Source organism: Ceratosolen solmsi, unplaced genomic scaffold (assembly GCF_000503995.2).
Source record: "Ceratosolen solmsi marchali unplaced genomic scaffold, CerSol_1.0 scaffold11, whole genome shotgun sequence".
NCBI classification, from domain to species: Eukaryota; Metazoa; Arthropoda; class Insecta; order Hymenoptera; family Agaonidae; genus Ceratosolen; species Ceratosolen solmsi.
The window spans coordinates 5635687-5654344 of NW_011948416.1; the positions used below are offsets into that span (position 1 = coordinate 5635687).

The following is an 18658-nucleotide window of genomic DNA, read 5'->3' on the forward strand; positions in this document are numbered from 1 at the left end:
TTATGCCTATTTGGTAAAAGTTTGGTAAATTTTTACAGGCAATATTAGAATTAATTAATCGATAATTTTGCTCAATTATTCGTAAAAAATATTTGTATTGTATTCGTATAAACTTTATCGTACTAAATTTTATAATTCGTATGAGCGGAAATACACACCATTAAAATGAATATAATTAGATTTAATGTTTTCAGATTTATATATATATATATATATATATATATATATATACATTAATTACATCATCTTATATTTTTATCAAACATATGACGTAAATTTTGACTTCCTTGTTTATATTCGAGACTAATCATTAGAAATTTATTATCTTATGATTGGAAATTTCGCGTTTCTCGCCATAAACAGTAGACTTATAATTAATCACATGCCTTTGATATATCAGCAATTACAATTCATTATTGTCTATGATCAAATAATAAATATTTAACAAATTTTTGTAGTATAGAAATGTAATTTTACAAATTGACTGTTATGTATTTTTATAAAAAATGTTTTGTGAAATACTTTAAATCCAATACTAAAATTTTGTAAATAATTTTGTGTATATTACAAAAATAACTGTAACTTCCCATAATTAAAAAAAAAGGTCGTTGTTAATTTGGCTTTATTCCAGAAAGAATTATTTTCACGAATCAAGCAAATGCGTTTTTTTTTTTTTTTTTTTTTTTTTTTTTTTTTTTTTATAGTATACAAATAAAATTCTAAACTCAAGTATGAAAAATATGAATAAATGAAATTAATAAAGATCTGTTAATCTTAGATGCTAATGTAGCCTTGAATATGATATTTTATAGAAACTATTATTTTACAATTTAATTCTCTAATCTTCTTAATGAATTAATTTTGTCAGTGGCTCGGAAGTAAAGCTTATAAATTCATAAAATTTATCTTTAAAATTGATTGTAATAGAAAAAATATATATATGTAATAATCGACAACTTTTAAGTATTAATATAATGTTAATAAATGATAAGTTTAATGTGAAAATTTAGTTGAAATAATTGAATTCGTTAGATATTTATGAAATAGATAGTCATAAAATTATTTTCGTCAATATGACCTATTTCATTAGTGTACGATAATTTTGATAAAATAAGAACATCAAACTTCAAATAACATTGAAATTCAATTACTCTATTAAAATCACATAGATTGAAGTAGTTTTCAATAGTAAAAAATACTTTACCAATAAATATCATAATTATAAATAATCAAGATTAAAATATCGAATTACATAATAAAAAAAAACTACAATTGTGTATTTTTAACTAATATAGATTATGATGACTTCCATGAATTGTCTACTTTATACGTCACACTTTTGAACAAGTTAATTTTAAATCACTATAAATAAAATTCCATTACGTATTTTTATTTCGACAAAATTAATTTCGTAATTTTAAAAATTCAAAGAAGAAAAAGAATTTTTTGAACGAAGATTTTCTAAATTGAGTGTATCATGCCGAATGATTAAATCATACTAAATTTATACAATGTTGAATCAATGCTCTTTTAACTTATACTTTATTAAATCAATAAAGATAAAAAAAAAAAAGCAAAAAGTTTGATATAACAATGTATTTTAATTTTATTTCTATAATGCTCTATTGTAAAGAAATTATTTGTCAAAGTATGTATTATATGGTTTTGTTATTTTAAAATTCTATAATAAGAAAATCGTTAAGCATAATGGAGGTCTAAAGTACGAGGAATTAAGATTTTTCCAAACATCTTCGATCGTTGCGATTCGGTTACCAAACTATTTTTACAAGAACACTTTATTGGAAATAAATTAGGTCTCGTAGTGCATAGTGGGTGGGTGGGGACCCCGGGGGGGGGGGAGTAATTTAACTTTTATTTGTATAAATCGAAAGTGCTTGCAAGTGTACTTGATATTTTAATCCAAATGATAAAATTCTAATTCTAATTCTCGAAGATCGATTAACAACGCGAATAACAATTTACTCGGAATTTCTCTTGGCGCTTGCTCTCCAAGAAGCGCCGTGGAAATAAAGAAAGTTCCCCTCGCGGTCTATATTTATACAGATACAGCCATACACACGCGTATTAATCGTTCGTAGAGGCTAATTAATTGGAGCCGTAGGGAAGAGACTCGGAGAGTCGCGCCGTCAGCATCATCAACGACCGGCTTTTCGTAGAATTCCGATAAAACGCTGAGCTGCGCGAAGGAGAAAAAAAGGAAAAAAAAAGGGGAAAAAAAAGGGAAAAAAAAAGGAAAAAAAAGAAAAAGCGAAGAAAAAGGAAAAAGGAAAAAGAAAAAGAAAAAGAGAGAAAAAGACGACGGATCGTGAAAGAAAGAAGAAAATGCTCGTCGCGTTATCGTCGCGGAGGGAAAACCTTCAATGTCAGGGCGGGCCGCTGTGGAGGGGTCGCCTAGGATAAATGATCCGCTGCTGACAGACTGACTTATATGTTTGCGGGACGTCCGAGTGAGATCAGTCCGAGTGCTGACGTCGCAGCCGCTGCTCATTTAAAATTGGTGCATCGGGTAATCGAGGGGCCGATAGCGATTAGTTTCAATAGGCGAACGAGGTATTGGCGTTCGCCATTCACGTACTGCCAAACCAATATTGCGAGGCCTCCTGGGGCGCCCTTTCGTCGACCTCTCGTGCATCCCGGCCTTGAGGGAGAGGTTTTCAAAGGGGCGCTGTCGGCCGTTCAAATGCAAAAAAATCCAAATTTCATACACTTACGGCTTAGCTTTGCCATAAGTTGCTAAAGTTTTTGACGCGACGAAAGTTTTAATCTCCATTAGGCGGTATTGCGGTATTTGGCGCTGGTGGTACGATGGAAGTGTAATTTATTTGTTAAGTGCATGATTCGAATCGTGGTTTATTCAATGAAAGCGCAATTCGCAAATACGTTATTTCGAGTCAATGGTTTAGCGATTGTGTCGAATTGTCCGATCGAAAGTCGATGCTTTACTTTGGCAAATTATTCATTGTGATTATATTCTGCTTGGAGCTGAACCTTGCCAAATTCGGAATTATATTTCATTTCATTTATTTTTACGATCTTTCGATATCGAAGACAATTCGTAAGAATCTGACGATGTGTATCGATCTTGCCAATAATATGAACGCTAGAGGAGGCAATTGTTTGCAACATTATACGATTAAATTCATCTATTCTGGAGTTTTTATGATTGAATTATTTTTTAATCGCGATAAAACCTTTTGACATCAATGTTTATACACGTCGATCATACGTATTTTAATTGAAGAAAAAAAGATAAGATTATTATTATTATTATTATTTTTTTTTTTTTTTTTTTTTTTTTTTTTTAACATTTAACGTTCACAAATACGAAAGGGTAAAAGGTTTTTTTTTTTATAAATTCACGCAATACAAATACTTAATCTCTAGAAATAAAAAAATTCTACTCAAGATACTGCTATTGGCATTGTGAAATCATCTGCTTGTGAAATACTTTATCGCATAGTCTGCTCATGGCAATGTTACAGAATAATATCTTATGCATTTATATATTTGTTTGGATAATTTGCATTATGTTTAATTAATTTTTAAACTCAGTATTGGTAATGTAGAATTTTGATTTGTGCGTTTCTTTTAATGCATAAGCGGTATTATGGAATATTTCCTTCGTTTCCTTTTTCCTTTCATTGTCAAATTTCTTTCATTAAACCTTATTAATTCTTATCAACATTACCCTTTAATTAATAAAAAATTATTTATACTCTAGACATTAATAGGTGGTTCGTTTAAGTTATAAATCCGTGCGGATTTAAAACGTAGTCTTGGAATATGTTTTAATTATTTTGAAAGAGTCTTGTGAATGTACTTTGGCTTAATTTAAATATCGACAATATAATAAATTTATTACAACAAATTGCTAATCATTATATTTGCAAGATCATTTAAAAATTTGCATCAAGGCACGTAATATTAAAGCATCATAATATAAGGTCAAAAATTGTAAATTACAAACGACGCGTGAACGAATAGAAATTTGATTTCGAATAAAATGAAAGAAAAAAAAAAAAAATTAAATAACGAAACGAGGGAGCGAACATTTAACGCATTTAATGCAATTATTATACCATCCCCTTATACCTTTGCGTCCCCCTTTCCGTCTCGCTCCCCCCTCCCCCTCCCCATCCCCTTATAATTCTTCTTATAGTTATAATTTTATGCATAATATAGTTTGCGATATTAGTTTACGGGCAAATTCCCGTTCAGGCTCGTATCTTTCTTTTTGCACTTTAGCCATATTCCATCGATATATGCTCTTCAATCGGCATAACATGAGCTTCAATGCGTTTATTAATCGATGCAAGAGTAAAACATCGGGTAAATCGGGTTAGCGAGATATTCGACGACTCGCCGATATTCCAAACTTAGCCCGAGCCTTTGTTGCTTCAGATTTTCAGAAATCGCATAGACGTCAACCATAAGGACTGGCACCAGAAGCGATAGATATGCTGGCAGTAGTGTTAGTGGGCGCGTTAATCGCCCAGTCGAGCCTCGCGGCGCCGTCACCCAACTGCGCCGAATTGTGCGAGGATCAAAATGTCGGTAGCTACGGGCAGAGCAAGAGCTCCAGCAGCTACAGCAGCTACTCAAAGTCCAGTTATGGGCACGGGATACCGGGTATGTCGGGCTCGGGAAGCCTCGGTTTGGCCGGCAGCCGGCTCGAGAACTTGGACGAGAACGTGATCGGCACGAGTGGCCTGAGCCGCCCGGGCAACTGGCAGGACGAGAAGCACTTCGTAACGGACGACGGTAGGGGCCAGATGAGTTACCGCGCCGGCCAGACGGTCAGCAACAACGGCTTCTCCAAGTACGCCCAGCACAGCTATAGCTACGGCAGCCACGAGTCCCACGCCCCGCTCTCCAACTCCCAGGTCCTCTCCACGGAGCAGTTTGGCCGCGAGTTGCAGAGCATGCGCAATCGCATCAGCAGCTTCATGGGCAATTTCCACCTCGATATCGGCTCGAACGTCAACACCAACGTTCTCCAGGACTTCAAGAGCAAAGCCGATCTTCTTGGTAGCCAGTTGAACAACGCGTGCAACCAGGTCGACGTCGGAAGCTCCACTTACCAGCAGATGCAGCAGATAATTAGCCAATTCCATCGCGACGTCGACAAGAAGCAGCGCGAGATGGAGAATCTCATCTATCAAAACTCCGGCGTTGGTGTTAGTAGTAGCAACATCGGCAGCAGCAGCAGCACGACTCACGGCTCCGTCTATCGTTATCCCGTGGCCACCTCGGCGCAGCACGAGGAGCAAGTGTCGAAAGTGCAGAGCCTCATCAGCAGCTTTTACACGACCTTCAATCGGCCCGACACCAATTTCCAGTACCAGCAGGACCTCAACGCCCAGGTGGACGCCATCAATGCCAAGCTGGCCGAGCTCAACTACGAGTCGACTCAAAACGACTCGGATCGCGCGCGCATCGACCACCTCAAGAGGCAGTTCGAGACGTACGTGACGCAAATACGGCTCCGCATCCAGGAGATCGAGCGCCGGAACCAGGAGGAGGAGGCCAGGCGCAAGGACAGGGAGCTTCAGCTGAAGCTGGAAAAGCAGCAGCAGGAGGAGAAGCTTCGACAGGAGGAATTGCTGCGCGCTCAACAGCAGGAGGAGGAGAGGCTGCGTCTGCAGCATCAGGAGGAGGAGAGGCTGCGGCTGCAGCACCAGGAGGAGGAGAGGCTGCGTCTGCAGCATCAGGAGGAGGAGCGACTGCAGCTGCAGCGCAAGCAGGACGAAGAGAACAAGCGGGCGCGACAGGAGCAGGAGCAACAGGCGCGACTAGTCCTATCCAATGCGCAACAGAGTAGCGTAAAAATTACGGGCGGTTCGATGTACGAGCAGAGCGGAAGGGGCTACGGGAGCCAGACGCAAAGCGCCGGTTCCGCTTACACCGAGTCCCACGGCTACGGCGGCCACACCAAGCCTCAGCCCGTCATACAGCCCCACGTGGACCTCACGGCGGCAATGAGCCGACTCCAGCAGGACCTCAACAGGCTGCAGACCGAGGTGAACAACTTCAATATGTATACGATGCGGCTGACGTCAGCGAACAGCGTGACCGTCGTGGGTGAGGCCGAGCGCCAGGCCGAGCAGTTGCGCGAGCGCATCAACAACCTCTGCGAGACGAGCAGCAGATACCAGAATCAGAATGTACTGTTGAGCGCCGAGGATCTCGGCAAACACTTCGAGGACCTCTTCCGCACGTTCCAAAATCAGGCGGCTAACTATTCCCAGCAGCAGGGCGGCGGCTCATCATCCTCCTCCGGCTTCTCGGCCTCGAGCGGCTATTCGTCCGAGTCCTCGTACGGCAGCTCCGGGCGCTACAGCTCGTCGCGCGCCCCCGCCATCACCAACGTCGAGTACGAGCACTCAAAATCCGTGGAGCTCGAGGTGGGCAGGAAGCCGGGCCGTTCGCAGAGCTACACCACCTCAATCGGCTCCGCTTATGGCGCGACGAGCTCCTACGGGGCCCAGGGCGTCGACGGCAAATTCCGAACCGGTCTCATCGACCTCGGACAGAGCGGCTCCGGTGCTCGCCAGGTCGATTGCGTGGAGATGTTCGCCGGTCAGCCGTGCGTCGAGCAACCGAGGAGATATCGCAGACACGTGGGAGGTAAATAAGGGGGTGGGGATGTGGGGATGAGGAGGACCGAAACGACGAAAAGCTCGTCCCCCTGCTGGCCTACAGCCGCCCTTTCATCCTTATACCGAGATGATTGTCCAAGATTTTTCGAGCCTCTAAGGCTCCCGTCGACTTGCCATCCCAATCGTTCACGTCACTTGATTTTAGCTCGCTACGCGCTCCTTTCATGCTTGGCCGATGCTCTCGTGCCTTTTGTCTCGTTAAAAAAAAAAAAAAAGAAAAAAAGAAAAAAGAAAGAAAGAAATCTTAATAAGGGGGTTGAGGAAAATGGAAGCGGAGGTGTCGTAGCGTACGGCTACGGCAATGGCAATTTCCTTTTATAATCACGGTCCTTATTAAATTATTCTCCTATTCTCTCGTGATAACGAGGCATGATGGTGTATGCATAAAAGGGCAGATTATCTTCGTTTCGTAAAATGAGATTTGAAGGGTAATGCGTTGAGTTGTGCCGTGCCGACGAGTTTGCGACAATGAGGATGCGCTGTTGGCGATCTTATATCAAGGATAGATTGATTAAGACGATATTTGTAAATTGTCTCTCTTACGAAGTAGAAGCTGATTAATGCGTGCAATGCTCGAGTTCAATGCCAAAGTATTTTCTCCCCCTCCATTATCCCTTTAGATTTTTCTTCACGTAATGTATATGATTTTTATGATTGTGCCAATGATTTGTATGTATAAACGATAATAACGAGACACTGTCATTATGAATAATCCATTTATATTATTGTCCTGCACTTAATTTAGTTGAAATCGTATTTGTAATTTTTATATAAAGTATAAATAAAAACATATTACGTTATCATTTAACATGTCGCTTTCATTTATTTTTTATACCATTCATCAACCGATGCTTTCTGCGAAACATTTCAGACGATGGGACTAATCGTAAATTACTTCAATTTATTTATGTATTTTTTTTTTTTTTTTTTTTTTTTTTTTTTTTGTTTAATGTATGTCTACGCGCAATCTTAATTATTGTCCATTTGAGGTGAAATGGAAGTTTTTTTTTTTTTTTTTTTAATTCTCTGATGTCATCAGCTTTTAACACAATATTCCTTCAATTTCTTAAACATTCGAAATAAAAACTATTGTTATAAATTTACAATGAAACAGAGAAATTTATTTAAATAGCTTTAAAAAAAAAAACAAGTAAATAAATAAATAAATAATGAATGAACCTTCATCAAGGTCGTAAAAATAAATTTTTAACGATTTTTAAGAAAGGAAATATGTAATGTGATCTAATAAACAAATAGTTTTATACTCTAATGTTATAACTACTATTAATATTATGAATCATTGTGTATTATTATTATTATTAAATTATTATTATTATGTAATTAATTATTGAATATATGGGAATAACTTCATTTATTCATGATAGAATTACGAGAATAATTTCTATTCAATTATCATAATCAAGTTAAGTATTATGGCAGAGAAAATTTATCAATCGGATACTCATCTTTCATTGTTAATTAATATCATCGATTAACGCATTACCAAGAAATATTATATAATTGCGTAATTAATAATATTAAGTATAACTAATTCTTTCTTAATTGCTTGTGTTGTTCGTTTGCTTGAGAAAACAGGGATGTAAAAAAAAAATAAAAATATTTTAACAAAGGAGCTCCTATAACGATAAACATTGTACTTTTTATGTCAATAAATTATCCATATCGGCAAGTATTCGACGTTAATGTCTAATTTTCATAAACTGCTTGCAATTGTAATATTATTTATGTCAATCGCGCTCTATTTTTTATAAATAAAATGCAAAGAATTCATCCTCTAAAATGCATAGGAAACACGAATGTCGTCACTATTTTCCACTTATAACAAATGCTAAACTTTATAAGACTAAATAATTATATTTTGTTTTAGAACAAGAATACAGTTATTTTTCCGATTTAAATCAGAAAGCGGAAGATATCACTCAGCAACATCAACAACATTCTACCGATCACTTTCAATATAATCAACAAGTCCAATTACCTCGAGAATCGAGACCCAGTCGAAATCAAAATTTCGATCGGCAATCAGAATTATCACAGCAGACGGAAGATCTATCACAACAAAATGTTCATATTGGATTAGAATCTTTCCAACAGCCGCGAAGCAAAAAATTCAATTCAACGCATCAAGCGCCTAATCAAGTCCAAGCACCAAAATCCCCAACTACCGAAATTCAACAAAATAATTATAATGATAAATATACGGCTCAACAAAAAATTATTAGTTTAACTCCGGAACCACCACGCGTACAACCAATAACCCTTGGGAAGTCTAAACCTGAGCAGGAAAATCCAAATCTACAGTTTCGTCCAGAAACAGAAACATTTATTTTAAAAGAAAGTAATTTTAATAATTATCAGCAACGCAATGACTTTGATCAAATTCATAATAACGATCAGACACAAAAGCCACATGGCCTTACACTGGGAATACAACAAATCCAACAAAACATCGACAATTTATCTCAACAGCATCAGTCGGTCGAAACAGTCGATACAAATCAGGCCAATGAGTATTTGCAACGTCTGGGCGGTGAAAGTACCACGGTAAGGCATCAAGCTATTAAGCCATTGATAAAGCCAGTTTCAAGATATTCAAAACCATGGCAAATACACGAATTTCAACATACTACACCACAGCAACTACAAAATAACCAAAAAGAGACCGAGGTAGAAAGTGTTGACATTCAACGGCCTCTCGCTTCACAAAATCTTAATAATGACAGGCCCTCGGTAGATCCTAAAGGTAATTTGTTTAAGCACTCTCAAGTGTCTACAATGCCATCAGCCGTAAAAGACGAGCTAAACGATTATCAAAAGTCCTCGTTAGATTCTGATCTCGGACAGCAGCACGAGCAAGTAGGTTCGCATGACTTACAAGAACAAAGAGATAACGTTCGATTTCATCATCTATTAAAGCCTACGAGAGTAGAGGAGAGGCAAGAGTCCTTATATGATTTTAATAAAAATCAAGAAAATCAACAGCAACGAGTAGCTAATAATCACAATTTCAATTCAAGCCAATTCGAAGAAAGAGATTTTAATCAACAAACGCAAGAGGTATCTTACGACGGGCAATCTAGTCAATTAGAATTTGACGTACAGCGCCAAAAAACAAAGAGTAATTTAGAGGAAGGCACATTGTCAGTGAATAAAACAAAATCCATTTATTCAACAGCGGAAGTCGAAGCCAGTACTACGCCGAGCACATTTTGGAAGAGAGTAGGTCACAAGTTATCAGACTCTTTTAACAAGGTCAAAGAGAGGACAAAAGCTATCTTTAGTCAAGATTAGAGCTCTCGCTCGTTACAAGTTTACCATAAACTTACAATTTATCATCCGATTAACTTGACTGGAGACTTCACCAACGTTAACGCATGTAATAAAACAGTGTTATCTCTATTTATCATAATTTTGAGTATATCCTAATTTAATTATATCCATCGTATCTTAAGCTCTCTATTTAAATCTATCAATTTTCAAGGATGTAATAGCTTGCGACGTATTTATATCACACACGCTCTCCATTGATATCAATACAATTACTTCACGTAAGAAATGCACATTTCAATATAATAATATTACTAATAATAACTGGCATTTAAACCGGTATTTCATACCTCCGGTAAGCTCTTGAAAAATCTGACAAAGCCCTGCTGAGTCGATGAATCTGAAACACATTGAAAATTGTAACGAAACAGCCAATTCCCTTTATTTATATAAATCACCGAAAAACACTCACCGAGATCAAACTGTTTGTTTGGTTGTACAGCCATTTTTCATTAAATAAATAAATAATAATAACTGTAATCACTTTTCTAAATAAAGGTACTAGATTTATAACAATTGCGTCTTTTTTATTGTGATAAAATCCCAAAGAGCCGATAAAACGTGCTTTCACCACTTGGCTGTTCTAGCGGCCTTCACTTTCCCGCGTACACACTCCAATAGTAAATAAGCGAGGTAAGGTTAGTCATCTCGATTTGATAGTCACTCGCGCATGCGCCCAGAGAATATTCTCAAATTTATCTGTTGCGGCTGATGTTGTCGCGTGTGCTTAGGGTTTTAAAGGAGAGGAATTAATTTTAAACATAAACCAAAATCTGCTTTGTTAAAATAATTTGTTTTAAGAGTCGAGGGCGATGTCGAAGAAGAAAAAAGTTAAAGGCGAAACAAAACGCCACGTAACGCAAAAATCTAAGAGGCCCAATGTGAAGGGGATAAAGAAACAGGAACGTAAGAAAATTAAGCATTTTGGCTTACAGAAGATAAAAAATAAACAAAATATTAAAGATAATGTATCGAGGTTCAAACCTAAATTAGGTATTCAAAACAATGTTAAGATTGGGTCAACGAATAATAAAACTGTTAATGTTCCGCGTAAGTGTAAAAGTAACGAGAAAATTGTAAATAAAAATTCCGCAACTGTGAGAAACGTAAATGTAGTTAAAAAATTAAATATAAATAAGATTAATGCTATGCTTAATGCAAATGATAATCAAATGGGTTTCAAAGATAAGAGAAAATTACAGGTTCTATCGCTGAGAGAGCGAATGTTATCTCATTTAAGGTCGTCTCGATTTAGATATTTGAACGAGCAGATGTATAATAATACGAGTTCAGAGAGTAAAGTATATTTTCAAGGTGATCCGCAAGCATTTTATGCTTATCACGAAGGATACAAACAACAAGTAGCAAGATGGCCAATAAATCCGTTGAATGTCATAATTGAATCTATTTCTAAAATGTATGCTCTCGTTTCTTATTTACATCACAAACTACTTATAAAATTACTCACTTATCATAAATATCATAATATTAATTTTTTTTTTTTACTTAGGCCTGACAATTATGTTATAGCGGATTTTGGTTGTGGCGATGCGAAACTCGCAAATTCTGTTTCCCATACGGTTCATTCCTTCGATTTGATTGCTATGAACGATAAAGTAAAAGCCTGCGATATGGCTCACACCCCTCTTCTCACGGGACATATCAATGTCGTTGTGTTTTGCCTCTCTCTCATGGGCTCGAATCTCAAAGATTATTTATTAGAAGCTAATCGTGTTCTTGGAATGAAGTAAGCTTAAGACTTGTATATGTAGTACACGCCATTATTAATTATTATTATTATTATATATACAATTATTTTGTACTAAATATTAAGTAATTATTGTTTATATTTTAGCGGCATCCTCAAGATAGCAGAAATTGAAAGTAGATTTAATAAAATAGATAACTTTATTAAATTAATGTCCAATTATGGATTTGTTAACACTTGGCAGGACTTATCTAATAATTTATTTTATTTTTTGGATTTTAAAAAGACAAAAGATATTTTAAGAAAAGATGTAAATAAGCTTCCAGAGTTAACACTGAAATCTTGTTTGTACAAGAAGAGATAAATTTTTATTTTATATAATTAATAATAAATCGTACACTACGCGTGTCTTGTTTCATTGGTTTTTATTTAATAAATGTATCAAATTTAACAACAATAGTATATATCAATACTTGCATAAAATAATCATCCGTTTCAAAATAAGAAAAATTATATTTTGTGTCATACTTTCCATATTTCAATGAATCGTATTTATAGAAACGTTGAAATTGTTGCAAGACAACTTGATGTATGTGCTAGCTTGAACAATACATTACATTTCTCAAAATGTATTGATCCGAAGAGCACAAAATAAATTTTCAATTAAATCTATAAATAAACATCTTAATTAACATAAATATCTTATATTCATAATCAATGTGATTTTATTTTATTACAAAAATATAAATTTATACATATTTGTTATCTATTTGCTAAATAAGAAAAACTTGTATTTTATAATGTTAATATTCAGATCATTCTATAATTATTCATAATTATTAATATTCACATCTATATCATTTATTAAAGAAATTTAATTTTAAAATATATGCATATATATATTAATTTATATTTTGTAGAATTTGATATGTTTGATTCTAATTATATTAGTATCACAGTGCGTATCGTACGACTTGTCTAATCAATTGGTATTGTTTTAAATATCTAAGCCATCTAAAACTTCTTCTACTTCATCTCTCAAATTTTCTACTTTCTCCAATAGCAATAGCTAGAAAAGTCCAAAAAATACATACACAATTAATTATTATTATATTCAATAATATTTGAAATGATATATTTCGATAATTTATATACTTTGGCAGCGGATACAATTTTTGAAACAAGTCTAGTTGATAAGTGCTCGATTCTCTCTATCATTTCTTCTGGCTTAGCTTTTGCAATTAATTGTAATGTCTTGTACCCTGCTTTATATAATTGTCTTGCGCGGCCCTTAAACATTAGATCTTATTAATTATAAATCTCATTGTTAATGTAAATTTACTTAGATACAATTGCCAATATTCTTGATGTTTTATCTAGTATTTATTACAAAACAATAATAAACAATCAAAATATCAATTGCATTCATGTAGAAATTGCTTTAAACATTAAAATTTAATGTGAATGTCGTATGCAATGAAATAAGAAATACATACCAATTTAACATAAGGCAATTCCATTAATGGTTCTAATTCTGAAGCACAGCAATATGTTAATTTTTGGCCAAAAGTCATTAATAAATCTCTGAAAGCCCAGAACTCTTCCAACTCCTGACAAAATCTAACCGTTGACGAAGCAAACGAAGAGGTTGAGCTTAATAAATGTTGAACAGTACCTCGATTAACTTGATATTTATCTGCTACATTTAAAATAGATTGATGATTCCACAATTCATGCAACATTAATGTAACATAAAATCTTTGAACGACTTTTTTATCTACATACTTAAAGTATCGTTTTATTAGACATTAAATGAATAAGTGTAGAAGTGGAGATTTTTAAAATACATACTTTCGGAGTAATTCCAGCACGCAATTTATCAACAACTGCCTCGTTAATTCCAAGTAACTTTGCTACTTTCATTTGATGTGTCGGCAACGACATAATCTAAAGACAATTATTTTTATAAACATTTAAAATATACAATGGTTACAATTATAAATATTTATATAATTTAACTTACGACGTCATAGAAAACTGTACCTACAGGATTTATTTGACTAGCGATATCGTAAGGAGTTATCAGATACATAAGATGAAGATGATCGACAAGTATTAAATTTGTTTGAGCTGTTTTTAAATCCTCGTATAGTGTATACGCAGTGCGTAATTCGATCGATCCTAATATTAATAATATTTATAATAAATTTTACAATATTAATATAATATTGAAAATATTAATAATGTTTATAGTTCTTACAATTCTACACTAATGAGAATTTATTTTTTGTTTGTAATTGCAATTAGTTTTTTAACTGTATTGAAATTAATAGAAAAATGTATTTACAAATATTGATCAATATAGATAAATTAAAAAAATTACCAATAAATTTGTTGTAGATAGAAGAACATAATAACTTAATTATAATAATTAATAGTTATGAATATTTTTAGATATTTGTACTACAAGAATAATAAATCATTTAATTGCATTAAATACATTTAAAGAAGATCTTCAACATAAACATAAAACCATAATATAAAATACATGGTAAAATATATAAATTATATAAATAAAATATAATTATGTGTATTTTGTATTTACCATTAAATGTTAATAAACGTTCGTCTGTATACGTTAATAATTTTTAAAATCACACTCTCTTCGCAGGAAACATTTTAAAACATTTTTAAAAAAAAATTTTATTAGAAGAAACAAAAATTTTAATTTCATTATTTAAACACATACACACACATAAGATTTCGTTAAATTAATTTTCACGCGCATACAAGTCACTCAATATGTCCTTTAATTCATTACCTTTCATCGCAGCTCGTCCAAGAGGACAAAGCTCTAACTCTGTACTATTTATTAAAACAATACACTTTTTCTTTTCTTTTTCCTCGCTCGTTGATTCACCATCAGTCAAAGCGTTATTTTGCGTTGGAAAAATTACCGTACTATCGAGCTTTTGGGAAGTTGTATCGGCTGAATTTTTCTCCTTCGCTCTGATAATACCACTTTTTAAAAGTGAAACCAAAGCCTTGTCTGTAACTTCTTTAATATTTATATTAAGCAGCGTTTTTGATAGAATGTTGTGTAAATCGAATCGCGTCTTAGCAATGGACAATAGCACCGAACTTATTATTATATTGTTCATACCACGATCTTTTTCTATATGAAGTGAAGTTATGGCCTCATCCATTTTTGAACTTAAAAGCTCACGTATCTAAATTACAATATACACTAGCTTTTAAATAACAGCTACATTCAAAATTGAAAATCGGAAAATCATTAATTTACCTTTACGATATCCTTTCTCGTGCAGATTAATATGCTTTCACCAATTTCCCCCATACCGGCTCTGCCTGCTCTTCCAATCATTTGTTTATATCGACTTATATTTAGAAATTGAAGACCGATATACGGAGATCGTAAAATTACCTGTAACATACAAATTTTTATCAATATTTCTATTTTACACTTAATTCTAAGATACAGTGATTGTATGTGTTTCCTTATTAAACACATTAAAATCAATGTAATAATTACTGTAATAAATATGAAAATTCTGTTACATAAGTATAAATTAATTTCATAAAAGCATAAGATGTTGTTGCTGCAATTCGTGCAAATCAAATTCATGATGTATATATATATATATATATATATATATATATTGACATATACATAATGAAAATATTTTGATAAAAGTTATTCGCTAATAAGATGAGAATGCATACTCTTCTCGCTGGAAGATTAACACCAGCGGCTAATGTCGATGTACAACTTATTACGCACAATATTCCTGATCTGAAAGCTTCTTCTAATAATCGTCGTTCTTCGGCTGTAAGTCCTGAATGATGGTAAGCCACTCCAAATTTAATAGTTTTCTTTAGTATTGGACAAATTTTGTCACTTTCATTTTTCAGAGCATTAAGAAGCACCAATTTCTCATCTACTTTATGACTTTCTAGCGATCTAAATAATAAAATGAACGAAATGTAATTTCTCCAGTAGCGTATAATAAAATAATAATCAACAATATTATTACTTAAATAGCACGCGAGTTAAAAGCATCGCCACATTTTCACAATTTTTTTTACTCGAGCAGAATATAAGGCAAGAATCATTTGGCACCACATCCATCACTAGACCACCTAAATAATCTGGATCTAGTTGAAGCGCCTTTTCAGAATACTGCAATTATATTTCTCATATCAGTATATATCATTTATAAATAATGTAAATGAGAGCAAAACTAACTTTATAATTTATTATCTTTTTATCTGTAAATAATTCTTCTGTTCTAGAATCGACGAGCCAAATTTCACTTTCACACTTAACATATTCTTTGATGGCAATTGGTCTAAAATTATGAACATACATTTCTGCGTTCAAAAAAGTAGATATTTCTTTTAAATTACCTATCGTTGCACTCATCCCGATAATCTGAATATTAGCTAAAAAAGAAAAATCAGAGTAAATTAGTTATGCCAATTGTTAAACATATGTAATTTGCGGTGCAATAAAGCAAGCATGAGTTATTGGCCACAATTTGTATGTATTTAATTTAATAATATTTCAAAAAAGGCTTTTTAAAACAAATAAAATTTATACAAATTTATTAAACTTGTGGTTTTCTAATTGGAAAATAAGCATACTCTATAATTTAGTGATTTGATAATAAAATTGTTTCGAAAGTATATTTTATTGTGTTCATTTTCTTAAAATAACCATTATATAAATTGAAAATTATCTAAATTAATTGCTATAACATACATACAATTGACATGTATTACTTTGGTTAATAAACATTCCAATGTAGCGCCTCTACCTCCGCTCTCCCCCAATAAATGTAATTCATCAACAACAATAATTCCTATCTGTGAAAAGAGTAAATTATAATCTCACTTATATTAAAATTAAATTAATTCTTAAGCAGTATAACATTTTAAATACTTCATTAAGGCGATCCAGTTCTATGAGACAATTAATTATACTCTGTGCTTTTTCTATGGTACATATATAAATACTATTTTTCTTTCTACGTTTTCTTGGGGGATAATGGCCCTTTTCAGCTGCATATTCTTCAATTAAAAAATTTAATTCTAAAGCGAATGGTATCAGCGATTGTACCTAAAATTGAATATAAGTTCAAAACTTGATATCCATATACATAAATGGTTGGTCGTATAATACATTTTGAAACTACTTTTTCTTGGACTAAGGCAACAAACGGCAGAATAAAGATTGCATTCCTTTTATAGCAAATAATTTCTTTAAGCATTAAAATTTCTGCAACTAAAGTTTTTCCTCCGCTAGTTGGTAAGGCATATATGAAATTTTGCCTATCGTTCACAACTTTCATGGACAGACATTCATTTTGCCAATCTATAAAGCATGGATCGATTAATTTAACACATGTATATGCTCTTTTTAATAGAAAAAAAAATTTTAAAATGAAAATTTACCATAAAGTTTATCTATGCCCTTAATATTTTTGATAAGCTCTTTTACTCTATTAGGCAAACCATAAAAAGAGACTGGGTACGGCTGTAAATTAGTATTACCAAAATCTAGATATTTTCGTTTTATGGGAATTACTTCATCCTTATATGGTGTAAATAACTTTGATTTTAATAAATTTACAGAATCATTTAAGTCACCGCATATATCTTTACCATATTGTTTAAATACATTATGCTTTGATCGTACAGATTTTAAGCGATCATTGTTATTGCTATATTGTACTTCGTTCTCTATAAAAAATCTAGATTCGTTGGAAATTTGATTAAATGATAAATCTTGTAAATAATTTGTTTCACTATTATCAACAATGTCGAATTCTTTGCTAAATTGTGTCAAATTACTATCCAATTCTACGCTATTTAAAATATTTTCATTGCCAGTGAGTAATGATTTAATATTATTTTTTTCCGTTATTTTGGGGCAATTGAAATTTGCTTTTATTGTTATATCTTCCGATTTGGAAGATAAAGTTTCGGCTTTGTTCCATTTTTCTTCAGCTTTAGAAAATATTTTCACATTAAACGATGTCATTTCATATGCCCTCCTTTTTTAAAATTCGACTTCTCCCTCGTTAATTAAATATCATTTCCTCACATCTTCAAAACCCTTTAATCTTTCCTTACTTTAAATTAATTGCACCACTAATGTACGTAATCTATGGGTTTACGAAAACAAAATTAAAACAGATGGTGCAGCCTCGATTCTGCGTAGAACGACTCTAAAGAAAATTTCTGCTCGACTCGGCTGTTGGAAAAAAAGACGAAAAAAAAAAAAAAACTTAAAAGCGATATGGGTATTTGTATTTTCAAAAAGTAAGGGTTGAATTTTTGTCTAGGATTACAAATTTTGAGGCGTCTTACTTCATAGTAATGCTTACATTTCGTTTTGGTTTTGGTTTGTATTCGATTGTTCGTTAAATAGAAAATAGAGAACAAGTTGCAGGGGAATTAATTATATGAAAAGTTTGGTACTACAACTGTATTCCCATTGGTCAAATGTTCACCTTTGATTATTTGATTAATTCCATTATTGTCATCGATGATGATAATTCAATAGTCGGTTATTTGTTGCTCTGTGAAGTGTTTAATGAGCGCAATGTTCGTTGGTAAATGGGACGGGTGAAAAGAAACAAGTAGTGTTAAAAATAACATTATCCGGATATAATTAATTTTATTACAATATAGACAACAAGAAACAAATTAAATATAATTAAGCGTACAATTACTTCTTATTTATGTAATTTAATTAACTTAAATATTTTTCACATTGAATGTTTCGTTGATTGATTTAACAAAAATTTAAAACGTCGATTAAAATTTCTCAACATTAAAATTATGTACAATTAAAATAATATAAGTAATAATAATTAATACATTTAATAAAATTACA

General features: G+C 33.2%; 3 protein-coding genes across 3 annotated transcripts; 2 read left to right on the plus strand and 1 right to left on the minus strand.

The window, feature by feature from the left end:
- Nucleotides 1–4417: 4417 nt before the first annotated feature.
- On the plus strand, nucleotides 4418–10193 carry LOC105359230 (mediator of RNA polymerase II transcription subunit 15). Its single transcript, XM_011495761.1, has 2 exons — nucleotides 4418–6648; nucleotides 8569–10193. The coding sequence occupies exons 1-2, from the start codon at nucleotides 4479–4481 to the stop codon at nucleotides 9990–9992; spliced, it is 3594 nt and encodes a 1197-aa protein (XP_011494063.1). The 5' UTR covers nucleotides 4418–4478; the 3' UTR covers nucleotides 9993–10193.
- A 604-nt stretch (nucleotides 10194–10797) lies between these two features.
- LOC105359231 (ribosomal RNA-processing protein 8) lies at nucleotides 10798–12130 on the plus strand. Its single transcript, XM_011495763.1, has 2 exons — nucleotides 10798–11775; nucleotides 11884–12130. Exons 1-2 carry the CDS (start codon nucleotides 10841–10843, stop codon nucleotides 12098–12100), a joined length of 1152 nt encoding a protein of 383 aa, XP_011494065.1. The 5' UTR covers nucleotides 10798–10840; the 3' UTR covers nucleotides 12101–12130.
- A 512-nt stretch (nucleotides 12131–12642) lies between these two features.
- On the minus strand, nucleotides 12643–18015 carry mus301 (mutagen-sensitive 301). The gene is made up of 14 exons (XM_011495764.1): nucleotides 17212–18015; nucleotides 16953–17131; nucleotides 16700–16876; nucleotides 16524–16623; nucleotides 16004–16200; nucleotides 15792–15937; nucleotides 15481–15718; nucleotides 15041–15181; nucleotides 14558–14966; nucleotides 13760–13917; nucleotides 13588–13683; nucleotides 13233–13520; nucleotides 12892–13026; nucleotides 12643–12805 (listed from the first exon to the last, which is right to left on the minus strand). The coding sequence occupies exons 1-14, from the start codon at nucleotides 17798–17800 to the stop codon at nucleotides 12734–12736; spliced, it is 2925 nt and encodes a 974-aa protein (XP_011494066.1). The 5' UTR covers nucleotides 17801–18015; the 3' UTR covers nucleotides 12643–12733.
- Between the last annotated feature and the right edge of the window lie 643 nt (nucleotides 18016–18658).